The sequence below is a fragment of the Rattus norvegicus genome, chromosome 4, assembly GCF_021556685.1.
Source record: "Rattus norvegicus strain SHRSP/BbbUtx chromosome 4, alternate assembly SHRSP_T2T, whole genome shotgun sequence".
Lineage (NCBI taxonomy): Eukaryota > Metazoa > Chordata > Mammalia > Rodentia > Muridae > Rattus > Rattus norvegicus.
This window is the reverse complement of record NC_141537.1, coordinates 71,937,330-71,962,640: the sequence shown is the minus strand read 5'-3', so window position 1 is coordinate 71,962,640 and position 25,311 is coordinate 71,937,330. Positions and strand designations below refer to the sequence as shown.

General features: G+C 46.8%; 2 protein-coding genes and 1 long non-coding RNA gene across 6 annotated transcripts in view; 1 reads left to right on the top strand and 2 right to left on the bottom strand.

Annotated features, from left to right (window-relative positions):
* Positions 1 to 256: 256 nt before the first annotated feature.
* Positions 257 to 7,993, bottom strand: LOC120102260 (uncharacterized). Its single transcript, XR_015686516.1, has 3 exons — positions 7,822 to 7,993; positions 913 to 1,338; positions 257 to 516 (listed from the first exon to the last, which is right to left on the bottom strand). It is a non-coding gene; the product is annotated as an uncharacterized LOC120102260 (long non-coding RNA).
* Positions 6,768 to 16,064, top strand: Fam131b (family with sequence similarity 131, member B). Of its 3 annotated transcripts, NM_001025046.1 has the most exon segments (7): positions 6,877 to 7,016; positions 9,462 to 9,571; positions 9,842 to 9,877; positions 10,137 to 10,230; positions 10,495 to 10,692; positions 12,446 to 12,589; positions 12,766 to 16,064. In NM_001025046.1, coding segments are annotated over 7 exon segments (1,083 nt in total). In that variant the 5' UTR covers positions 6,877 to 6,988; the 3' UTR covers positions 13,239 to 16,064.
* Clcn1 (chloride voltage-gated channel 1) overlaps positions 15,618 to 25,311 on the bottom strand; it is a 28,986-nt gene continuing 19,292 nt past the window's right edge. Inside the window, exons 14-22 of one of the 2 annotated variants that reach the window (XM_087656183.1) lie at positions 24,063 to 24,276; positions 23,695 to 23,828; positions 21,226 to 21,458; positions 20,746 to 20,884; positions 20,394 to 20,473; positions 20,146 to 20,184; positions 18,264 to 18,368; positions 18,102 to 18,188; positions 15,618 to 17,621 (exon numbers count right to left, since the gene is read on the bottom strand). In XM_087656183.1, coding sequence (XP_087512309.1) covers positions 17,250 to 17,621; positions 18,102 to 18,188; positions 18,264 to 18,368; positions 20,146 to 20,184; positions 20,394 to 20,473; positions 20,746 to 20,884; positions 21,226 to 21,458; positions 23,695 to 23,828; positions 24,063 to 24,276 — 1,403 coding nt within the window. In that variant the 3' untranslated portion in view covers positions 15,618 to 17,249. The remainder of the gene's footprint in view (positions 17,622 to 18,101; positions 18,189 to 18,263; positions 18,369 to 20,145; positions 20,185 to 20,393; positions 20,474 to 20,745; positions 20,885 to 21,225; positions 21,459 to 23,694; positions 23,829 to 24,062; positions 24,277 to 25,311) is intronic. The other variant, NM_013147.1, reaches the window with a different exon arrangement.

Below are 25,311 nucleotides of genomic sequence, written 5' to 3'. Positions count from 1 at the left end.
GGAATCACATAGCAAAAAATTCATATGTGGGCTACAAAGAGCGAGGGGAGATGCAGAGATGGGCCCTAGGCTTTCTAACTACCCACTCTTCCAACACCGAGTCCGGTTCTGAGAACCCTAACTCTCTCGATAGAAGGGCTCCAATCTTCTGAGGAGAGTTCCCTCAATGATCTAATTTTCTCCCACTATGCTCCACCCTTTAAAGTATCCACCATCTCTCCATACTGTTACAGTAGAAAAGAAACTTCCAGCACATGATTCTTAGTGGACAAATTATATCTAAGCTGGGGTGGATGGAACATTCAAATCTGAAGTCATCCTCTGCTGAGCTTTCACACAGATCTGTTTAACAGCAAACAGGTGCATCTATCCCGCTGGTGGCCTGAAGCACAGCTCCTGTGAGTGTCTCCTGGAGGCAGCTGTCTGTGCACTGGCATCCGGTAGACCTATGCTACGTGGATTGGTGATGCTGACTTACCCACGATATCTGTTGCTCTCTTAACTGAGACAAAATACCTGAAGAAAAAGCAGAAGGAAGGTTTGTAATCTGAGTGTGCACAGTCCACCACGGCAGGGAAGGCATGACTACAGAAATATGGGGCAGCTGGTTATACTTCTCAGGGGGTGGGGAGTGATGGATGCTGGCTTAGCTTGCTGTCTTGTTCATCCAGTCCAGTACCACAGGCCATGGGATGGTACCACTCTCATTCAGGGTGCATCTCCCCTCTTGCATTAACTATCTCTGGAAACTCCCTTGGGGATATCTCTAGAACGATGTCTTTTATTTAATTCTAAATATAGTCAAGTTGACAATAAAAATTAACCGTCGCACCCAGGAGGGAGAGTTTTGCACATAGGAGATGAGTGGCTGGGAATAGCGTCAAAGACAGTACGTACCACCCTGAAACATACCTATACACTTCTGTCCCATTACGTATGGAAATGAACCTGGCTCAGAGTTGCAAAGGTGTCCGATCACAGGAAATTAGCAAGCTGTGTTGGCCTAAAGAGTTATGTCTTCCTCATTGACTAGCAGATTGGAGATTGGTCAGCACAGGCCTTTCTGCCTCTCCTGCCAACAGAAGGCAGAAAGCACCTGCTGTGGCTCTCGGCATCTGTCAAGCTGACCGTTTGGAGTCTCAGCAGACTTGTCCTGCGCAGTGTAGGACCCTCCACCAGCACACGGGCTGGGAACGTCATCTATTGATCGTTCTGAGCATCTCGCTGAGAGCTTGAGTGAGGTGAAGAAAGCTCCACATTCTAGCACGAAGGAGGAGGAGGAGGACCATAACCCCAAAGCCAGCCTGGACGACATAATACATTTCAGGCCATCCTGGGCTGTAGTGAGAGACGACAATGTATCATTCCCTCCCCAAAAAGAAAAACCTCAAATATATTAAATAAATATACTGTCATTGCTAGTTCTCAGAATCTGTGATTTCTACTCAGACAAGGTTCTGCTATGTTTCATGCCCACTCCCGGTGCCTTATGCAAGCAGGCCTCCTACGGGCAGCTAGCTGGGAGTTGCCCCGAAGCTGACTCTGCAAGGGGATTTTCTGAACCTCTTCGTCGATGGCCCAAGATCCACACTTTTTTCATAGACGTTCAATGGAATATGAGTTATAAGTATCATACGACAGCACCTGAGACCTCTTGCTGCAAGCCTCTTCAGGAGAGTTAATTGTTTTTCTATTTCAGAAATTAGGAATGTAAGTTGACGCATCCCTTCTTAGCTTATGAGTTCACCTTAATTAAAGACTGTCAGGAGTGAGAGAAGGGTTATCAACCAAAATTCCCTTAACTGAGTAATACTGCTTTTATTTATTTTAATTGAGAAAACTCTTCATATAATATATTTTACTATGTTTTTTCCTTTCCCCTAATTTCCCCCCAGATCTTCCCCCACCTCCTTGCCCACTCAAATTAAATTCTCTTTCTTTTATTTTGAGGATTATGATTACTTTCCCTTTCCTCCCTTAAAGTCCTCCCATATATCCATCCTTGCTCTTTCAAATTCACGACCTGTTTCATTAATTACTTTAATATGCATATATTTATAAGTATATACATGTATATTCCTAAATATAACCTGTTCAGTCTCCATAATGTTATGCATAATACTGTTTATTCATTAACAGTAATTATTTAAAAGGAAATGAAAAAACACATAATCAAAGCTCTTTCCTACAATACTAGGATGGATTTAACCTAGGTGTATAATCTTGAAGACAAGAAAGTCAGTTGAAGGGTTAGGAAAGATAGCTCAAGGAGTAAAGTACTTGCTGTGCGAATGTGAAGACCTCAGTTCAGATCCCCAGCTCCTACATAAAATCTGGGTGTGGTGGTGTGCATTTGCAACCCTAGCATTGGGGGGATGACGAGGGGGGTGGAGGCAGTAAGTTCTCTCGGAGGCTCCGGCTAGTGTACCCAAATCAATGAGCACCTACTTCATTAGGAGAGCTCTCCTCGAAAGGTAAGGTTGGGAAGTAGGAGTGATGGCTCAGTGGTTAAGAGCACTACTGCTCTTCCAGACGACTTTGGTTTAATTCCCAGTACCTACATGGTGGCTCAGGAGTGTCTAATTCCAGTTCCAGAGGATCTGACACCCTCTTCTGGACCTTGAAAGCACCAGGCAAGCAAAGTGTACATAATCAAAAAAAACTCCTACATGTAAAACAAAATAAACATTAAAGAAATGATGGGTCAGAAAGCTATAGTGGAAAACATCCCACATTGGCTCTTGTCCTCTGCACACATGAACATGGATTCATGCAAATAGGAGGAATATATATATCCCAACTGTGCGGCTTCCTATTAGGGTTTCTATATGAATAGACAGAAAAGTCTTTCCCAGGTGCAAAGTGATATTTGTGTATTATCTTTTTCCATGCCCTGACTCAGCGTATCAGCTTGTCTTCTACTTTCCAGAAAAGGATGCCATCAGATGGAATCCCTCATCTTCCTAACACTAAAGCTCTGGGACCTGCTAGCATTGACCGGTTCGCACTCACCACCCCCATCCTCCCACCCATGGGATGAAGGAACAGTGATGATTCCCCTGTGTAAACCTCTGCCCACCTCCTTACCTGCTCAGGGAACTAATCTTGCCTGTTCTCAGACTTCGAATGTCTCTTTCTCTGGAATTTTCTTAGCCCTTTACCTTAACCTGATGCCCGATTGAAACAAATGACACAGATCATTAAGCTACAGGGCTCTAGACTATTTGTTGAGAAATACCTCAAGGTTGGGTAGTGGGGGAGGAAGAGTGTGTGCATGGGGGAACTATTTATCCTCTGACTTTCAGTACCCTTTCAGCATACTTTCAATGAAATGAAATATATACCACCAATCTCCAGAAGATCCCAGTGGTCATTCCATTTGTGACTTTTAATCAGATTAAACCTCCAAAGAACAAGAAAATCATCTACTATGATTATATTTAGAGTTCAGGAGGCTTCAAATATTTTAATGCCTGGATCCCCAATATAGTAATATAGCTGCTTTCTTCCTCTCTCTTTTTCTTTCTTTCTTTCTTTCTTTCTTTCTTTCTTTCTTTCTTTCTTTCCTTCTTTTTAGATAGGGTTTCTTTTTTAAAATTTTTAAGAATTTATTTTATGCTCATTGGTGTCCTACCTCCATGGTAGTCTGTCAGATCTCCTGGAACTGGAATTATAGACAGTTGTGAATCGTGATGTGGGTGTTGAGGCTTGAACCCAGGTCTTTGGAAGAGCAGCCAGTACTCTTAAGCACAGAGCCATCTCTCTAGCCCAGATAGGGTTTCTTATAGCCCAGATAACCTTGAACTTGTCATATAGCCAAGACTAACCTTAAATATCTGATCTTCTTGTCTTCACCTTCCAGTGTAGGCCTTTGTTGCCATATCTAGCATCAAATATTGTGAAAGAGTGGCCACAAAGAATTCAAGAACCAGAGGATGAGGCACTCCATTAAATACTGCCTTCCATGGCTGCCGGAATCATGAACACACAGCAGTTATGAACAACTAGAAAAGACTGACCTTTCATCATCCCATCAATGATAGGGAAGGTACCACAAGGCCCTTCTTAAAGAGCTGTTGGCTGGAAATTGTTACTAGATTGGGGGAAATGGATCATTTTCTTCAACTGTATAGCCATTGGGGATCTAAGGTGAAAAAGTGGTTCATAGGGAAAGTGGTAATAAAGTGTAATGGTAGTTAAATGTAATCACAGTCTGCAGTATATGTACAAAAACCTCTCAGATAAAATATATAACTATATCATTGGATTAACCAAAAGAAAGCTTAGGGCTTTATTCATGCCAGGCAAGTGCTCTACCACTGAGTTATATCCCTGACCTTGTTGCTTCTCAAGAAAACCATTAAATAACAAATGTAAAAAGCAAGTGTAATTTTAATTATACTTTTTAATGATTTCAAAGGAGAGTGGCGATATAACAAATATCATAGAAAAGAAATTCAATGACCGTTTTGTAATGCAAGCATCTGTGATTTTGACCGGTGATGGAGACACATCGGTGATGTAACACTATTGTGGCTTTCTCCTTATATGTGTAGCTCAAGTAAAGGAAAAATTTCAGTTATATGCTAGGGAATATGCATGTAGTTTTTTTCCCCATACAAAGTTAATGGATTCTTTTATTCCACCCATAGATGCTAGGACAAGAATCTGCATAATACACGATACTATTACTGAATGTGGTTGTATCTTTCCATCCAAGAGTTACCCTCAAGGGGCCACAGGCATGCAGTAGTGACAACAAGAGAAGTAAAGACAGGGTTTCACCTTCGGATCTGTTCCAAAAGGAACCCGGTTAGAAAGTGCCATATGCGGACACCGCCAGAGCCTTGTGTTATAAAACTTCAAATATAAGTTAATTAATATTAGGATTTTGCTGAGAGTCAAACTGTAAGTCTGTTTGAGTCTCACAAAGTTAGCCACGTTGGCCTTGAACTCTCTGTGTAACCCAGCCATGACTGAACTCTCAATCTTTCTTCTAGGCCTCCTGAACAATTTATGTTAAGGTCTTTATAAGTGTAAAAGCAGATGCAATTTTAAATATGTTTCATATAGGAGGCCTGTACTGTCAAATTGTCTTCCAGGAAGCTTGTTTTTGTTATGAAAACTGGAGCTCGTTAGTCTTGCCTCAAGAGATTCAGAGAATGGGACAGAATGCCTCTACATGCTGAGAAGGAACTGTCTGCAGGGGCCAGAAGGCAGCTGGCCAGAACAAATCCCCAGATCTAAATCCACCTCCCAGATCTGCAGTTAGTGTCAATTCCTGATAGAATTTGCAAGTGGCCCTTCAAATCCATGACTTGGACTTAATCCCTGAATTCATATGTTAATGTTATTTGGAGACAAGGTCTTAGAGCAATAATAAGGATTAGTGAAGGTCACAGAGGTTGGCACTAGCAGCTTTATGAAAGAGGCTGAAGCTAGAATATTCATCCTGTCTCACATATCCTCCAATATCATATCCTCCAAGTGTTACAATGCATCAAAGCCCTTAGGACACTTGCAGCAGTTACTAACACCAGGCTCTTGCCCTTTCCAGCGTCCAAACAAACTTCTAGTCTTTATAAACTTTCTAGTCTCGGGCATTTTGTTATGGTAACAGAAAATGAGCAAAAAAAAAATCTTCTCCCATATCTTCATTTGGGATTTCATCGGATGTAATTCCTCAATCATAATCTAAAGGCCACACTTTCACATGTAAGGCACGCCCTTTCACTCTGCCTCAAACCAACAAGGGCTCCTGCTCTCCTTCCTCACCCATCCCAGAAAAGATACAAAACCTGTGGAAAGCAAACTGACCCAGAATTAGTGCTTGCTTCTCGTCAATGGTACCACCCAGACCTGCTTGCCCAGAGTTGCGGTTACTGGTTCAGCTAAGTCGAAAGGGTCTGCTTGTCCTTCCTAGTGTGCCTTCTAGACTCTTCTTGCCAGTTGTTAATAGTGCTGGTCTGACTCTCCCAACTCAGGTCTCCCTCTTTTTTCCCATATGGCCCTTGGTGTAGCGCTGACCCTTCTCGGCAGGGGGCAGTATTCTCCCTTTGCTGCTTCCGGACATACACATAAAGCTCAGAAAAGTTAAAACTGATTTAAAACCATGTCTTGTGGCCGGCTTCGCATCCTGATATTTTCATTTTCCTATAGCTGCAATAGAATTATTCCATTTCTCCTCCCATCCGGGCCCAAGCCTAGAGCTATATTACTTGCACCAGCCCCACACCCAGCCCAGAACAGCTAGAGGACAGGGAAGCATCTCGCAGCATCCACTGGCAAAGACTTCACGATCTGTTTGGGTGGGCAAAGCAACGCACGTGAAACGCAGGGCAACCAGAACGGCATCCAATCCCAGATTGGATCCGTGCGTCCCAGATGCAGCATCAGGAAGAAAACAAATGTTTGCGGAATTTGGTACCCAAGGCCATTCAGTAGGGTGTTCTCTCATCTCCGCCCCACTTTCTTTCTCGGCCTTCTCACCCCTCGACCCTCAAAGTCCAACAAGCAGATCCTAAGGGTGGGCCCTGGCTTCCTGACTGGGCTCCTGAGACACAGCGGGTTATTATCCACTCTTCATCAGCATCTCCCGAGAGCATTCAGCCGGGATGAGCAAAGAGCTCAGGGGCGGGGGCTGCGAAGGACAGACGGAGGGACCTGGCTGCAGCTCGGCGAGGGGCGCGGGGAGCGCGGCGCCCGGTCGGGGGCAGGGCGGGGAGGCTCCGCGCGCAGCCAATCCCCGAGCATCCCCCTCCCCGGCCGCCGAGAGCTGAGCGGGGCGGGGGAGCCAGGCGGTGGCGGCGGCGGCAGCGGCGGCGACGGAGGCTGCCGTGGGGAGGGATGGAGAGGGGAGGGGGGAGCGGAGCCGAGCGGAGACAGCCGCGGCGCTGCAGAGCGGCTGGGGCGGCGGCGCGGCTCCCGGTGCTCCCCCCGGCGAGCGCCCGGAGTCGGTGAGGGCCGGCCCCCGGCGGCCCCCGGAGCCATGGGCTGCATCGGCTCGAGGACTGTGGGTGGGTACCGCGGCCAGGCGCGGGTCAGGGGCAAGCTCGCCCCGGGGCGCTCCTCCGGCCCCCTCCCCCATCCCCATCCTTGCCCCTGGGGACCTCCCTCCGTGCCCGCCCGGCCCTGCCTCGCGCCTTTACTTTCACTCCATCCGCTAAGGTCCCTCTATTCCTGTGCCCTCGCGCCTCCAGGTCTTCCATCCCTCTCAGCTCATTGCCTTCTCTCCATCGCCCTCCCGCAGGCGCGGTCCTTCCCTGGTAGCATCTCCACAGCATCCTTCCTTGCTCCGTCGCTGTTCCCTACTCCCGATGGCCCCATCCCTCCACCTTCCGGCCATTCGCGCGTCTACTCTGCTGTAGCCAGAGCCTCCCCGAGCCCTTCTTTCTGGAGCAGCCCCTCTTCTCAGAACATCCTCGCCAGCCTCATCCCTGACTTTCTTCTGCACGCCCCCTCCCATCTTCACCCTCTTCCCCATATGGCTTGTGTGTTTTGCCCCCAACCATTTCCCTCTTGGTAGCCTTTTCCCGTCGCTCCTGCCTCCCCCGATTTGCTTTGTTCACGTGCATTTTCCCTCTGGGGCGGGGGCGGGAAGAGCGTGTGCCACCGGGAGGGAACCGGTTCCACGCTTGGAGGGAATGGGCTTGGGCCGGGGTGCTCTGGAAGAGCTGTGCACTCAGAGAAGAGGTAGAGGTTTACCTCCCGGAGAGAGGTCGGGAGTCCGCTTCCCAGAAGGGTGGGGTCCCCCTAGGAACCCTGGGACCCGGCTGCACCTGTCAGCGGGGGCAGGCGGGGCAGGGCCGGCTTTTTATTTACCTTTGGCAGGGGAGGGAAGAAAGGCGCTTCCTTAATGGTCCTCTCCTTCCAGCTTTTGCCTTACTACCGCCCCCCTACCCCCACCCCACGCATCCATTCCACTTTAGGGCTGAACACATTAGTACAGTCCTCTCCCCAACCCCCCAATTTTCCCCTCCCTAACTCCCAATTTCTCCCGCCTACACGCCCTAGTGACCTCAGGCTGAGAGAATAATTTGTATTATTATTACAAACAAACTCACTCTCCGGAAGCCTGATTTCTGAGACCCAGTTTATTTCCATGGAGACCCTCCTCTGCTTTCACCTCTTTCCCTGTTCTCCTCCCCTCCATCTCCCTGCCCCCTAAGGCTCTGACTCAGCTCCCCCTCTTCCTCAAAGGCCACCCCCTCCCTCCCCTAGCTCCCACTCTTCTCCCAGAGAGCTTGCTCTGCCTGCCCCGTTACTGCTGGGTCCAGATGTCTTTCCTTTCTGACCTAGCCACAGGTCCTGGTCTTACCTGTCTCACGGTTTCACAAGATCCCAAAAGAGCATAACAACTTTGGGTGTGTGGCAAGCCGATTCCTGTCCGTCCCTGAGACCCCATCCCCTTTGTTAGTTACCAGTTCTATTGCTGCATGCAGGATGCCTCTTCCTGCCCAAGACCCAGTCAGTGCGCTTCTTTCAAAATAGGGACCTATGATCCTAAACGCCAAAGACAAAGTTCATGTATGCAGTGGCTTTAGGCCAGATGGTTGCACCCGATTCTTGAATATCTCTGTAAATAGTCAAGTAATTCTTCACTTCTGTCGGGAATCTCCCTCCTGTTCCCCTAGTTTTGCACCAGTTTTCAAAGTGTCCTGTCCACCTCCACCATTGTTTTGTGTCTTCTCACCTTAAATTTCTCTTCCTTTAGCTCTGAAATTACAAAGTCCTCATGTTTCTTGTTACTATCTCTAACTCTTCTCTTGAATCGATTTCCTGTCCCCTAAGAGAATTGGGCTCAAAGTGTCCACCTCATCTTGGAACCCTCTGGCTTCCAGGGGAAAGTCTCAAGTTTTCACTTCCCAGCTGTCTCTATCCCCACCATATCTTTTCCTATCAACCAAGTTCCTGACTATTAGGAAAGCCAGAGGGGGAAAGCACATTCCTCTCATCCCTCGAATATCAAAGCCAGCTGCAGAGTAGGTTCCCTGAGAAAACTGTGCCCTTGTTTTTAGGGCAGTAATTGGTGAGCAGTCTGGATCCAATAAAGACAATCTGAACAATGCTCAGTACATACTGGAGAATGGTTTTCCTAATACAACTCAGTCTCTGACCCCCTCCCTCTCTGTGTAAACAACACCAGAAAAGGCCAGGGAGCATTTTTCCCCCTAAGTATGCTATTCCCTACTGAGCTGAAAATGAGTGTTTCATTTCACGTATTTTTTCTCTCTCCAGAAATTTGGGATGGTAGACAGAGAAGAAAATGGATAGTCAGAAGGCATGACATTGGGGGACATTGGGGTGGTGCTGGTGGTGGTGGTGGTGGTAAAGAAAGGAGGAGGAGGAGGAAGAGGAGAAGGGCTGGATCCTAGGGTGTGGCCTCTCCTCTGCCTTTTACGGAGAGGGAACAAGCAGAGAGCCTGGGAAATGAAGGTAAGAAACTAATCTGACTGCTTCAGGGAATGAGGTGATTGCGGTGGACTGGAAAGGCCTCAAGGATGTCGATCAGATCAACATGGACAGCACCAGCTCACTGCATGGCAGCAGTCTGCATCGGCCTTCTACAGAGGTAAGGCTGGTTGCTTCAGAAGCCCACCAGCTCCCCCAAGCTCCTAGCTACTTGACCCATTTCATCATCCCATAAAGCCCCAAGGGGGGAATTCTCTTCATAAATCTCCCTGCTTCCCTAAAACACACACCACATGCTCCACACTGAGGTTTTTCTTGGCCTCTAGAAGGTCTGCCTCTCTATGCATATCTGGAAGTTCCTCAGAGGAAGGCAAAATTGTTTGCACTACTAGAGGTACCCGGATACCATCCCCTCTCCTCTCTCCTACAGCAAACACGAACAGATTTCTCCTGGGACGGCATCAATGTGAGTGCAGCTACCCCTAATCCTTCTCAATCCACCTTGACCCTTCTTTTCTTTGTTTGTTCATTGGGACCCCGTGTAGACAGACTGTTCTGCTGACCCCCAGATCTCAGGGGTGTACCAGGATTATACTTCCTTGGTTTTCTTTGTCAATTGCTGCCTTGGGTATCCACCTTCCAGGGAGCCAGAAACTCCATTCTGTATATAAGGCACCCCAAGCCTTCTTATTCCTCTGCCCACTCTCTTACCTTCCCTGTCCTAGCTCTCCATGGAGGACACCACTTCCATCCTCCCGAAGCTTAAGCGAAACTCTAATGCCTATGGCATTGGGGCCCTGGCCAAGTCATCATTCTCAGGTGAGACTTCCAGACCTGGAAATGGGACTGCTGACAGGTTCTTCCTTGTGACCCTTTTCCTTAAGCCTGCTGGGGTTCATGCCCACAGCTCTGAAACATCTGGTTTTATGTTAAGTCTCTCCAATCCTGAGTATCGCCCACAAGATACGAGGGGATACTTTCCCCAGTGCATGGAATCCCATGTGTCCTGGGTAGGGATGACTGTAGAGTCTGCTAAGTATTTTGTGATATTCTGAAGGGTGTGGGTATTGTCTGACTCCATAGGGATCTCAAGGAGCATGAAGGACCATGTGACAAAGCCTACAGCCATGGGCCAAGGTCGGGTGGCCCACATGATTGAGTGGCAGGGCTGGGGGAAGGCCCCAGCAATTCAGCCACAACACAGCCATGAGGCTGTGCGCAGGGATACAGATGCTTACTCTGACCTCAGCGATGGTGAGAAGGAGGCACGTTTCTTAGCAGGTACTTCTACTCCCAAATCCCAAGCCTTCAAATGATAGTTTGTTGTTTGGATGGTCAGAGACTGACCCTTCTAATCTGCTTCCTGATGGCAAAATTGTCTTCCTGCATGTTGACCACAGGATCACATTTTCTATCAGCCTTGATTTTTAAGGTTTGTTGTTTGTTTGTTTTGGACTGGCTAATTCTGATAAGTGCCCTCCAGTACATTTTTGTTATAGCCTTAGAAAATGGGACTCTGATGAAATTTGTAAGGCCATGTGTCCCAGATGTTTTCTTTTCTCTGGTATGGTACTGTCTTCCCCCCGGCCTCTCTTAGTATAGAAGAAAAATGCAGTGGCCTTGGGCTTCAAATAACTCTGCTTGTATTTGTTTCTAAAAATGAAAGAGGCCTGGGGAATTTCTTGAGGCCATGCTCGTCAACATTTGATTTCATGAATTGACTTACTGTACTCATTACTGTGACAGCTAGTAGATGATTAAGGGAATAGCCCTGGAGACAGTAGTTTAGTTCCAGAGAAGTAGTATAGGTCTGATGACAATTATGTGGTGTGTATACAAAGGTGAATTGATCCTGTCGGCAGGTATCAGGAAGATACCCAAGAAGAGGGGTACGTCTGAGGGGAGGGGAAGGATTTTAGTGTTGCTGGTATGGGTGGTGGGTGGTGGAGGAAGTCTGAGTGGGGCTGGGTGATTGATGTGGAGGACAAGGTAATAGCAATGAGAGCTTCAGCTTTTTCGTGGCTCTGACTAGAACAGGGATCTGCAATGCTGAAATGTTCACATCCTCACTGTTATGCCCGCCCTTCTAGTCTCTTGATATAGCCCCTTATGTGACTGGGGACCCACATTTACCTGATGCTCCCTTGGGGAGTCTTCATTGATCTTGAATGTCCTAGACCACCTGAAACTAGGTTTATTTTCTTTTTAAAAACAATACTTATTATTTTATTTAAGCTCATGCATGTTTGCCTGCATATGTTTATGTGTTTCACATGTATGTAAGAGACCTGGGACGGTGTTGGATCCCCTGAAGCTGTGAGTTGCCTGGTGTGGGTGCTCAGAACCAAACTCAGGCCCTTGGCTAGAGCAGTACACTCTCTTTACCCATAAGCCATCTTTCCTGGTCCAGGTTCAAATTCTAAAACCTCCAAAGACAAACTTCTGGAACTCTGACTTTAATACCCCAGGTTGTTTCACCAGAAGAACCCACCTTTCCCTTGACCCTAGGAATCCTAAATATGAACCTTTGGAAAAATCCTCCATGGTTCAGCCTTATATCAGAGTAATAGAGTAGCCGCTGGCTACTTCATATGGAAAATGTAAGGCACCTCTTTATTAATGTTTATATTGATTGTATGTTGAAAAAGAATCACATATATTATACTTAAATAAGATTTATTATTAAAACTAATTTCACTTATTTCTGGTAACTTTTTAAAAATGATCTCATACATGGTTTATATTTTACTTCCACTGAACCACACAGCAATAGGTTCCTCCATACCCCTTACATGGGTCTAAGGGTTATTTGAGGGCTCTTTTCTTCGTTTGATTTGGTTTAGTTTGATTAGAGCTGGCTTTTTGAGACAGGGTCTCACTGTGTAGCCTTGGTTGTCCTGGAACTTGCTTTGTAGACCATACTGGCTTCAAACTCAAAAGATCCACCTGCCTCTGCTTCCTGAGTGCTAGGATTAAAGGCATGAGACACTATGCTGGCTGAGGACCCTTAAGACAATTTCATTTTTCCTCATAGGTGTCATGGAACAGTTTGCTATCTCTGAGGCTACCCTTATGGCCTGGTCTTCCATGGATGGCGAGGACATGAGTGTCAATTCTACCCAGGAGCCACTGGACTGCAATTACAGTGACAACTACCAGGAGCTGATGGAAAGTCAGGGTGAGAAAGGGCTTCAGACCCCCTCTAGCCATCCAGGTTCTTCTAGGACCTTTCCATTTGTCTCAGCTCCTCCAGTGCCCCTGCATTTGCCTCATAACCATAGGACAGTTCTGTGAGCTCTCCTTACTGCCTGTGATGTTCCGTGTCTCCTCTAACCCTGCCCACTCTGTTTACAGATGCACTAGCTCAAGCCCCCATGGATGGATGGCCTCACTCCTACGTGTCACAGGGGATGTACTGTCTGGGGTCATCTGACGCCTGGGAAGCAAGCGATCAGTCCCTCATTGCATCTCCAGCTACAGGATCCTATCTTGGCCCTGCATTTGATGACTCACAGCCCAGCCTGCATGACATGGGGCCTTCCCAACCTGCTTCAGGATACTCTGCTCAGGAGCCTCCACCTTTATTGGGGGTAGACACTGACTGGGCATCAGAAGTTGGTGGGGTGGAACTGGCTAGGGGACCTGTAGAGGAAGAGAAGAGACCACTGGCTCCTGAGGAGGAAGAAGATGCAGGATGTCGGGATCTGGAGTCACTTTCCCCACGAGAGGACCCAGAGATGTCCACTGCTCTCAGCCGGAAGGTGTCTGATGTCACATCCTCAGGTGTGCAGTCCTTTGATGAGGAGGAGGGGGATGCCAACAACTAGCTTCTTCCCACCCCACTCTGACCTGAGGGGCATGGCTGCAACCCATACCCCCGCAAGCTCCAGCAGCACAGATGAAACCCAGGCAGAAGACAGCAGGGAACTGGGAGCTTTCAGCCCTCCCCAGGCCGCTAGCCACCCTGGAAAGTGAAGGATCAGCAGGGGGTTTTATCTGGGCTTGCACTTCAGAAACCATCATTCCAAGAACTGAGACCCAGGCAATTAGGTGGCATGGTGGTGGGAGATGAGCCATGGCTATGGCTCTTGGGTCCATGCCCAGGTCTGTCGCGCCGAACACTGAATCTCAGTTTTTACACCCCCGATTTCGTCTTCCAGGAGCCTTGGCTGTGCTGTCTGAATGCCTCTTTTCTCCATTTCACTCTTGCTTTCCTGATTCTGATTTCTCTGCCCATGGCACCAGTGCATCCCCACTGTGGGAAGCAGGCCTCAGGGGCTGTTGGACATGGCTTGGCAGGTATAGCAGAGTACCTGCCTGAAGCAGTGGTCTGAAGGGCCCTTCTGTGTTTGGCATAGGCAGTGGGCCCAGCTCAGGCAATCTTTGGCTTTTGCAATCAGGAGCCAAGGGTGAGGTGGACATGGCAGCTGGGATTGACAGGGGTCACAGTATGATTCTTTATCAAGGCCTACTCAGAGACAAGAGGGTCACCAATGAGACAAAGAATAAACACAGCCACTTGAATGTCTTATGGCTGGAAGGGGGACCTTAAGCCCACTGGGGTTGGTCCAGTTCTGGCTTCTCTTTCTGCCTTCTTCCATCTGGCACCCAGCCCCAAGGAGGGGAAGCGTCTCAAATTGTTGACCTAGGATGCAGTGTCCCCTTCAGTGGGGAACCATGAGGGCCGGGCCTCCCTCTACCTTCCCAAATTCTCTGGAGCTGTTTACACTTTTATCTTTGCCTTTTCTACATTTTTATAACTTCTTGGGGACTCAGGGTTGAGCAGAGTGGAATGGGGAGCCTGGTGCTGTCACTGCCTTGGCTGGGCTGGGTGGCTGGCTGAGGGCCAGGGTGGACACGGGCTGCTTCTGCTTTTTGTCAGCTGTTCCCAGGGGTCCTCAATCCAGTGTTCCTTATAGGAGTAGCTGTGGTGAGACATACTCTTGCCTGCCCCTACCTCCTTTTCCCTTTGATTTGGAGTGGGCCATGGGGGCAGGAAGCAACAGCAAGTCAGTGCAGTATTGTTGTGAGGGTGCTGCAACAGCCACAGGTCCAATCTGGTCCTTGGCATAAGCAGAGTTTTGATAGGAGATGCCCAAGCTTGTCAGCGTGTTTTTCTCCTTCCTCCTGTCTATCCATAGCTCCAGTCCCAAGGCCTTGTGTCCTACTATAATGTCAGGGGTTCTAAATTACTCCCCTACCCATCAAAATGATGAGGCTCACTGTTGGAGTGATTCTGTTCATCTGTGATGCTGTCCTGTACCACATTCTTACACTGAAGTGTAACCAGAGTAGGTGTCCCACATCCTTCAGGGGAGGGGGAAGCATGGGATCTTAAGGTCTCTTAATGTAGGAAACATGGGAACAAACCAGGAGAGCCACAGTAGGTGAACAGTCACTTAGCTCATCTAATGCTGCCTGAATGGGAGGAGAAGATACCTCGTGTTTGCTAGTGTGTTGTGGTTTAGCTTACAAGGACCTCATTTCTAGGACTAGGAAGGGCTAACCTGCCAACCCTGGTAACTGCCCCTAACCCCTGGCCTCCTGTCCTAGCCCCCTGGGAATCTGCATGTTGAAGCTAACCTATTCCCAGGGTCTCTTTGCCTTGTCTATCCTGCTCTATCAACACGTTTGTCTCATCTCAGTGTCCCCGTATTCTTCCCCAGGTGACCGTGGACAGCAAGTCCAGTGAGCAGGTGTATTCATCTTGGTTCCCTTTGCTCAGGGCCCTGGAGAGTTAGGAAGAGTAAACTAAAGCAGCTTTCTTTCCCCCTTCCATTCCTCAAGGAAGCTAAATGGTCCCCAATGAAAGACTACAAAAGACTTGAAGAAACTTAGTAGGGTTTGTACCTGAGCAGGGGCTTGGTGTCCCCAGGCTGCGGCATACTGCCACAGAGGCTCACCCCACTCTGAAAAGAGAAGACTCAAGGAGCTGGCCCAGGACCATTTTGAACTCTTTTAGAGGGAGGGACCACCTCTTTGGTGCTGGGGCAGGGTGCATGGGGGTTTGCTTCTAGCCTACTTTAGGGGAGGGGTGGGGCATGTGCAGGAAAAGGGTGTTAGGGGTAGGTGGGAAGGGTTGCTTTTCCTTTGGGGTTAAAGGCTGTGCAGCACGTTTTACAGCAGCCGGGGAGCAGGGCTGTTTTTTATATTCTTGTGAATGAAACTGCTCTTGCTGAATGATTTTTTTTAAGGGGGGGTACACCTTCATTTTCAATTGACTTTATTAAATGAAAATCCAAACCTTCCATTCCTTCCCTCCCATTGCCTCCCCCAGCCCACACACCTTCTTTCTTTCCCTTGTGTTAAGAAGGGAATCTTGAAGGACGAGTTCTTAGCCTTGTTCATATAGATCCCACACTCTGTTTTCCAGGTCTGAGAAATACCCATTTTTATGGTCAGTCTTAGCATGTTTTCTTAATGTGAAACTCTCACCCCAGGCCCAGGAAGGATTCTATGACATATATGACAGAGAGAATTCTATATAAATATATATAAGTATTATAGATTATATACACATGGGCATGGGCTTGGATGCCCCCTGCTAGTCCTCCTACCTAGGCCTCAATGTCTTAGCCTGGGGTGGTGGAAGGAACCCATGTTGGAGAAGGGCAGAGACTGTGTTGAACAACACTAAACAGAATGTGGTGGCATCCTCTGACTATGAGTGTCTTATTTGGGGGGGGGGGGGACAGAAGAAACCTGGAGTTGGGGAAAGGGACAGAACTGGGAGAATATATGAGGGTTCAACTACAGAGCTAAAGGCATACAGTGAGGGACAGAAAGAACCCATGAATGAGCCAAGGTGTCTGAATGTTACAACACCCGGCATATATTTCTAGGCTAAGCAGGCCAATGCTGTACAGTACGACTATCAAGCTCCTTGCTGGTTTGAAAGGAAAAAGATGGGGGTCCTCTAAGGATGAGTAAACTAAAGCTTGCCACGCTCAGGGTGCCCCAGTTTATGCCAGAGGATCCCACAGAGTTTATAAAGGGCTGGAGTCTGCATTCCCCAAAGCTGCACGAGACAGAGCCTTGTCTGTTTTGGGAGGAGCTCTAGTAAGAGTGGCCCCAAGGCAGAGCTGACTCCTGGCGGGCTAAGTTAGTTAAGTGTAACAAGGAGCTAGGCAAAGAGGCTGGGACAAGAAACAGAGCTCTCGGCTGTAGGGGTCTGACACCTGTACTGAGCCATGACGCCTGTCTCTACACACATCATCAACCTCCTTTCCAGGGAACTGCACATGGTTCTGTGGAAACAAAGGTTGGCTTTTTCAGCCCTGATAAAGGGCTTGGCCTAGAAACAGTGGCAGCAATGATGGGGTCTAGGACAAATTTGGGGGAGCACACAGGTAGAAAGTACAGCTGGCAGGCTTGGGGGCACATTTTAGGGTAGTCAATCCACATGGCAATATTGTGGTCCCACATGCCCTTCCAATGTGACACTTGCGGATTCTTTCAATCTGGGCCTCCACTCACCTACTCCATATGGAAACTGAAATATAGACAGGCATGCCGGGCCAGGATGGTGACAGAATGACACTGGGAACTGTGGGGCATTAGAGTGACAGGGACTGAACCTGCACAGCAGGAACACAGAAGTCCTTTGAGCATGGGGCCTTGAACCCTCCCTGGAAATGGGGAGGGGGGTCTGATGGACCCAAATTCTTCCCTGCCCAAGATCAAGTTCTCCTTAAGATCATCACCATCACCTTTCATAGTGGGGTAGGAACAACGATGAAATGGAGGTCTCCCCAACTTCAGGGCACCCATTTCATATACAAGCCCACTCTCTGACATGGGCCCTGTGGTTTTTATGAAGAAAGCTTGGAGGGTGTTGTTCACAGGATCAGCTCGTCCTCATCTTCCTCATCAGTGGACCGCAGACTGGGGCCATGCAAGATGTCAGCCAGGTCCTCCTCAGGCCCTAGGTTCCCCACCATCTCCAGTTCCTCCAGCTCACCCTCCACTCTGGCTGGGGCCAGGCAGGAAGGGACCTCTGGAGATGGTGGTGGGACAGGAGTCTCTGGCATGGTAGGAACCATGACTTCTCTTTCAGGAGCTCCATCTTCACCCTCAGGCACATTCCAGCTCTCTGCAGGAGGGGGTGGCCCCCCAGGGGTCTTCCGAATTGAAGTTGTATTCCGGAAGCTGGCAAGTGGAGGGCGAAGCTGCACTCCAGATTTGGTGTGGCCCTTGATAGCTTTCTGTAGCTAAGGAAGAGGAGAGGTAAAGAGGTAGACAGTAGGAAAAAAGGAAGACAGAGGGCAATGAGAGAGACACCACAAGAATAGACAAACCAGGAGGAAACAGAAACAGAAATAGTAAGAAAGCAAGAAACAGACAGGGAACAGACAGGGGAAGATGGAAAGACAAACTACTCCTGTATTTCAACTCCTCTCCAGTTCCCCTGAGAAAGCACCCCCCAGGAACCTTCTTCTCCTTAGTGCTCGAAGAATATCTCCCTCACAGTTCCACACCCCTCCCCATAGCTCACACCTAAAGCCCATTCCCAAGTTAAGCTGCTGGGAGAAGAATACACAGGCTTCCTTCTGGGCTGGAAAACTATGTGACCACAACATGCCTTGCAGTCTTCTGATAGGACATCTGTATTATATGTTCCCCATTCATGTCCCCTTGTCCTGGATCCATTCTTCCCTCTCTCTGGTCAAGTGAGATTTGTTCATCCTTACCTCTTCTAGTGCCAAGACACCTCTGAGCTTCCCCATGCTGGTCACATAGGCAAGATGGAGGCCAAGAAGTGAGAAGAGTGTATGAGTCTGATGGGGAAAGTACAGGTCAGCATGTCCCCACTTCTGCCCTCCCTTAGCCCTGAGCAATCAGCAAGGGCTTGCCTTGTGCAGAGTTGTCTGCTCCACCAGCTGGAAGGGAGACTGGTCAATGCAGCAGAAATCAAAACACACAGGCTGGCTCAGCTGCTCCCGCTCCCAGGCCTCAATCTGTTGACAAAGTTTCACAGAGACCCCTTCAACTCGGCTTTGTTCTATAGGAACCACCACAGAAACCATTGATCAATAGGTATACTTTTTCTTCTCAGAGACTCACAGCTTACTTCTCCTCTGTTATCTGGCCTCAAACTTTACCCTTCACCTTCAGGTACCCAGAAAGTGGCTCCTTCCCATAGTCTTCTGAGAGTTCTCCTGTGTCTCTAAACCTTCTAACTTTTATTACCTCCATTTTCATTTCTTTCCAACCTTCGTTCTGTACCTTACTGACATTCCCAATCAGACATGTTTTCTGTCTAATAATCCATATCGTACCTTGACACTTTGTGAGTCTTTGCCTTTCAGAAATGGCACTTTTTATACTCAGTCTGGAATGTTGGCACTTACCTTTGCTCTGCCTACTGGATGTGCACTCATTGAGTGCTAAGTGATATCAACAGGTGAAGTCCAAGGAAGCTAGCAGTTGCCCCTTATGTGGAAAGCAGAGTGGATATTTATTGAATCTGAACAGACTCTGTACCACTTCATACGTAGTTGACTTGAACTGTCTATGTTGTGCATGGTTTTGTTCTATTGGTCTATTAACTAACTCACTAAGGTACAAATCCAGATAAGCCATCCTCTCTAGCATTATAATTGAATCTAAGATGTTCTTTGGTCCTACTTTCTGGGTGATGTCACTTCATCTGTTTGTCCAAATCTGCACTCAAACCATAAGAAAATGTCAGTAAAAGTTGTCCTCACATTTAGTATGGTGTCAACAGTGAGCCTCCCTTCATGTGAAATTTCTGGACATAGCCATATATACTCTAAACTCCTATGGCCTGACGCAAAGGTCATGTGGGGCCTAACTAGCTTTTAGCATAAGAGGACACTTATCCAAAATGTTGCAAAGAAATTGGGGCTAGAGGACTTAGATAGGATCTGTTTTCTTGCTTCAAGATCATCCCAGAACTTCTCAGCTTTGTTTGTTTGTTTGTTTTTGCCTTTCCCCAGTAACAGAGACACCATTTTCAGAGAACGTTTGCCAAGAACTTCATCTGTGCTGGGCATAATTCTAATTGCTGTGCACATCATAGCTCATGGAATCCTCTTAAAAACTTTCTCTCTAACTACATTTTGCAAATGAAGTATGGATGCACTGTGTTAAGTCTGCCAAGGGCTCCATAGACAGCCATTACTGGACTCTAGTGTTTGTGAGCTGACCACACCCAGATACAACTGCAGCTTCTGTTCAAGGGGAAGATGTTGCTGCTGGATCATTTTGTTTTAATAGGTTTTTTTTGTTTGTAAGATTTATTTATGCATATGAGTACACTGTAGCTATCTTCAGACACACTAGAAGAGGGCATCAGATCCTATTACAGATGGTTGTGAGCCACCATGTGGTTGCTGGGAATTGAACTCAGGACCTCTGGAAGAGCAGTCAGTGCTCTTAATCACTGAGCCATCTCTCCAGCCTGCTGCTGGGTCTTATAAAAAGTTCAGCACCAGTTAGAAGCCGAGCTCTCTCTATGTTAGATTTAAATCATAGCTGGGATACCAGGTGACTTTTTTCACATGAAATTCTTTCCATAATTTCTGTAATGCTTAATATGATTTTTACCAAAATCAACATCCTGATGTTGTCAAGGTGATCAATCTCTTAAAATATACTAAATGCTTAATTTTATTGAAACTTATTCCTCAATAATGGCTTCTTTATAAAAAAAAAAAAAAGCAATACCTTCACTGGGTGAAACAATCCGTCTCAGGCTATAGATTTTCTTACCTCTTCAGGTGACATGTTATCCACTAAATCTGTTGAATCCTAAGGAACAAAGATACAAGGCCAAGTTCTTCCCTTCTCTTCTCAGGTTAGTCATGATTCTCAGAAACTATGTCCTCTAGGGCAGGTTCCAAAAAGCCCCCTTTTCAAACCATCACCTTGGTGGGACCTCTGCCCTTCTAACCAAGGACTTTGGTTTTCCATTCCTAAAAGACAAACTGACCATCCTTCTTTCTCTAACACACCCTTACCTGGGTTATTTTCTTCTTTGTGGAGTGAGCTTTGCCCAGTAAGCAGTGCAGCAGGCGCTGGAAGATGGAGGACCTTTGATCTGAAAGGAGCAGTGAGAAGATGGAGGAAGTGGCCAGGGGCTTCCAGTGGCCCCTGACACTGTGCCATTAAAGAAGTGCACTTCCTCAACGCTGTGCCTCAGTGGATTCCTCTTTTCTACCTCTGTCCCAACTCCCTAAGACAGCATTATAGAGATTAACCAATTAGAGTCAGCTCTTAAAATCACGCAGCCTCATATCTCCTTACAAGACTAGCTCTTAGGGAAAGGTGAGTCCCTAATGTAATTCCCAGGACGTGTTGAGAGGCAGTTACCTGCAGAGTCTGAAGCTTCAGGGGGCTGTTTGTGGCTGGGCAGTGGCCCGTTAGGCTCTTCAGGGTATGATGGAGCAATAGGAAACTGGGGAGGCAGAGGAGGAGGGGGAGGAGGAGGAGGAGTTGGAGTCTGTGGAAGCTAAAAAATAAAATAAGCAAACTTCTTAGATTCAGAGAAGTCCCACATCACATGATACCTCGCTACCTTTACGAACAGGTGCCCAGGAAATCTAACTGTACCCCTTTCCCCAACCTCCTAAATTCCTTTTTTTCTTTCCAAAAACACCATCCTGGCACTAGTCTCTTTTGCCATGGATTCCATGTTGTCTCTTTCTCACTCTTCCGTGTTTTCCTTCCCCCCTTCCTTTTGTCCTGCACCTCTCATAGTCCCGCCCTGCCCCACCCAGTCCAGCAATGCCACTGGTGACACCTACTGACAATTCTCCCTGTCAGCCTCCCTTTCCCTTTTGTCTTGGTCACCTCTGTCTTCCGGGAGACGTCCTCATCTTCATCTTCATCTACGAAGGCAAAGGACTCAGGTCGACCACCAGGATGCCACTCCCCAGCCAGCTGAGCCTGGCCATTATAGGGCAGCTCTGATAACTTTCGAGCCATGTCCTGGGCAGCCTTCAACCTTCGCTCTGCACACAGGTGGCGCTGCAGGAGGGACTGCAGTTCTGAGCGTTCCACAGAGCCTAGCAGGATCATTGAATCTGGGGGAGAACCACGTGTCCTTGATGGCCAGCTCCACATCCACCCGGCTACCAGGTCAGGTGAAATAGAAGCTGAGAGCCTTTTCTTATTCGAATTCTTGCCTTTTCTTACTAAAAACTCATCTTAAACTCCAGGGTGGCCTAACTTGATCCCTGTAATTCCTAACATTTAGCACTTACAGACTCAATTGGCACCATACTAATTGGTGCTAATCTGTACTTAGCTGTATGCTGCCCTAACATAGTGTTTGCAAATATGTAAGCTCACTATTAAAATAGGCTGATCAACCCTATCCAAATGCAATGAAACGTGAGAGGCAGTTGTGACAACCTTAGACTCAATCACACTCTGAAAGACGTCTATGGGCAACCTAGTACTGGGTCTTCTATTTTAGAAGACTCATCACTTAAAGCACCTGACCCTGATAGAATATGAGCAAAGTGTTTACTTTTCATGAGCCCTTTATGTGTTTATAGGAATTCTGCTACAGTGCTGAACATTTGCATTAAGTTTACTACCGTAGTATTGCACCAAGGGCACTTAGATCTTAGATGTACCATATACGGTTACTTCTTGGCCATTATCAAGAAAGCCTTGTACCCCACTGGCTGCGCCCTTGCTGCCATGTAACAGGAAGATCCATGGCTTCAGAAGTTCCTTAGAGGTCTCTGAGCTTAGGGAAATGCCTAGACTAATGTAGCTTGAGAAATTTGGACACTCAATATTTGAAGTTGAAAACTAACAATTTTTCTGGCTCCAAACAGCTCCTCATCTCTATTTTCTAATTCACAGACTAGGAAGGTCCAGCTAATAATTAGAACTCCAAAGATAGAGATTATGACATCTACATTCAAAGACTACCCAATCTAATGAGAAAGACAGACTACAGGGAGAACTGACACACACCTAAGTGAAAGTGGTGGGCAGGAAGAATGGTGACGAGAAGGAAATGTGAAAATCACAGTTACCAAAGTCATTCACTCCTCCATGAGGAAGAGTTTTCACTGTTCCTTAGGTTGGTCATTGAAGAAATGACAGAATTTAATTAAGTGTGTATGGGGGGATTTACAGTTGACCCACATGTTTATTAGTCCCTATTTGTGAACTCACTTGCTCACAAGAATATATATCTGTGATTCCAATACTAGAGATGTCTTGGCTGTAATTCACAGCCACGCACAGAGCAACAACAAAGTGAACCTCGTGAATCTCATGTTCCCAGCTGAGGTGAACAAACAGCACGCGGCCTCCCCATTTCAGCCAGAGAAACAAGGGCTCTGTTAGCAGTCTATCTGAGCCACAGTGTTTCTCCAATCTCTGCTTTGTGTGGTGATTCTGCTCTTTAAAATGTCCCCTAGATGCACTGCTGATGCCGTCTACTGTTTCTGAGCACAGGAAGGGAAGGCTGTGCTTTGCCTTACTGAGGAAACATGTTAGATGAGTTTTTGTCTGGGTAGGATTACAGTGCTGTTGGCGATATGTTCAGGGTTAATAAATGAAAAAAAAATCTAGTAAATAAGGTGTCTTAAGAGAGAGACACATATAAAACATAGCTCTGTATTGACTGCTTGGCAAAAATGCTGTGACCAGAGTCTAAAGGCCTAGCTCTGCATTAGAATACAGAACATTCACCAATCCCAAGCCCAGGAAGACTTTAAGATTCATGGCGGCCATGAAGAGTAAGAACTTCGCGTACTGGCTTAATAGCAGTTTAACTGCCTGTGGGCCTGTGTTACGGACGTTTGTTTTCTGCAGGAAGAGTGTGCTCCTCAGTAAGTCTTTGCTGAGCTTCCCCAGCAGCTTACAGTCAGCCTAACTGGATTCCCACTCACCCGGAAGACTGCTGAGCCCATTTCTGGGTGTGTCTATGAGGACATTCCTAGAGATTAAATGAGGGGGCAAGATCCACTCTGAATATAGGTAGCATGATCTTATAGTTTTGCATCCCAGAAAGAAAAAATAGAAGCACAAGAAATGGGGGGGGCGGTGTGCGTCTTGGCATCGGGGCCTGCCACGATGTGTGCTGCTCTGTTCCAGCATTTTGTCTCTACCAAAATGGACTGAACTCCTGGAAACCATACACTGAAATAAACAGTTCTCCCTACCATGTTTCCATTAGGTGTTTTAATATCAGCATTAGAGAGTTACTAAGGTGACAGTGGTGTTCTCTGCCACTGTACAACTCACTGGTCACCAGGTGGGTAGTCTTTGTTGGCTTCCTTACTTTCCACTTACCTTTGGAGTCAACCAATGGTAAAGTCTTGACTGTGGTGGTCTGGAGTAGGTTTCTTAGTTCCCCGTATGTACAAGAAGCTGAAACAAACTTCACGTCACGTACCATGATGTCCTCAACAAAAATTGTAAATTTGCTAAGAGGGAGAAAGCATCCTGGGTTAGCCCACTCATGGCCTATGCTGGCCCTTCCTTTTTCCCACAAGGTCTGCCATGCTTCCTCTCACTCACAGTATTTACTAAGTGTGTGCAGATATGAAAATAATTAAGAAACAATGCTTCCCAACACTGATCTAGTCTCATTTTCCACTCCAGAACCTCCCTCCTCCCATCATTATGTAAACTAATTCCAGCTGGTGGCTGGCCCTGACCTGAGCTGGTTCCAACCAAGGTCTGGCAAATAGGGAAGCTTCTTGACCTGGATGATGCTGTCATAGAGGGAGGGCTGCAGACTTTGGGCCACCATGTTGGCCAAGATAACAGCCACCATCATGGGCAGGATGTGAGCAATCTGACCAGTTAATTCGAAGCAAATCACAGCTGTGGAGACTGTGTGAGAGACAGCCCCTGTCAAAGCTGCTGCTCCTGGAATGACAGGAATGTATTAATGGATTGGAGTTGTCTTTCCTGACATGGACAATAAATGAGGGCACAATGACAATGACACAGAATAGGAGACAGGACCTGGTTAGTGTCAGGAATTCTAGATTACTATTTTTCAAGAGTAAGGGCTAGAAAGCTGGCCTGTTCAAACATTATCCTTTTGATCTAATGTATGTATAACATTCAGCAAGTCACAATTTGTGTAGATGCAGAGCTTTTCATTTACAATGTGAACAGAGTGATATCTTACCCATTCATTGCTTTTCCACTGAACATTAAAAGACCCAGCGATGGCATCTTACTTTGAGCCTCAGGTGTCAATCATGTCAGTTTATAAATAAATAGTGTGAAAATTCAAGAATCATGTTATGGACATAGAGCAATGGCATTACCTTTATTGATCAGGATCCACCGGTTTTGAGTCTGTGTCTACTATATTAACAAGGCATACTTCCTTGGTATACCGTGCTCTCATCCACTGACTAAAATGGATACTAAATATCTTCTAAAATTCTTACACATTTAAATCATTATGACTCTATACAATAGAACCAATCTTATGTATTTTAAATTGTTTTCTTATCGACTCACTAGTCACTCATACTTTAACTGTATTTCTTATTCAAACACGAGAAAAGGGCTAGCCTGGTCTAAAGAGTTTCAGGACATCAGAGCTATGTAAAGAGACCCTGTCTCAAAACAACAACAATGACAACAACAACCCCTAAAAGATAGTAAACCATAAAGCTAAAGAAACATAAAAAAGAAAAAACCCTAAAGCCAACAAAATAATGAAAATATCCTGTGAGGAAATATAAAAGAAGGCTTATGTGAAAATATAAAATAAAAGGTCACAAAAGTCTAACATTGGGACGTGTGATCCTAGTAGGTGATGCACACACAGAGCATAGTTCAGAACATAAACTACATAGTATGTGTAAAGTGGGAAATGTACATTATGGAAGAAGAGAGATGCTTGAGAGGTATGAAGAGAACTGAAGACGCCTATTGATAAGG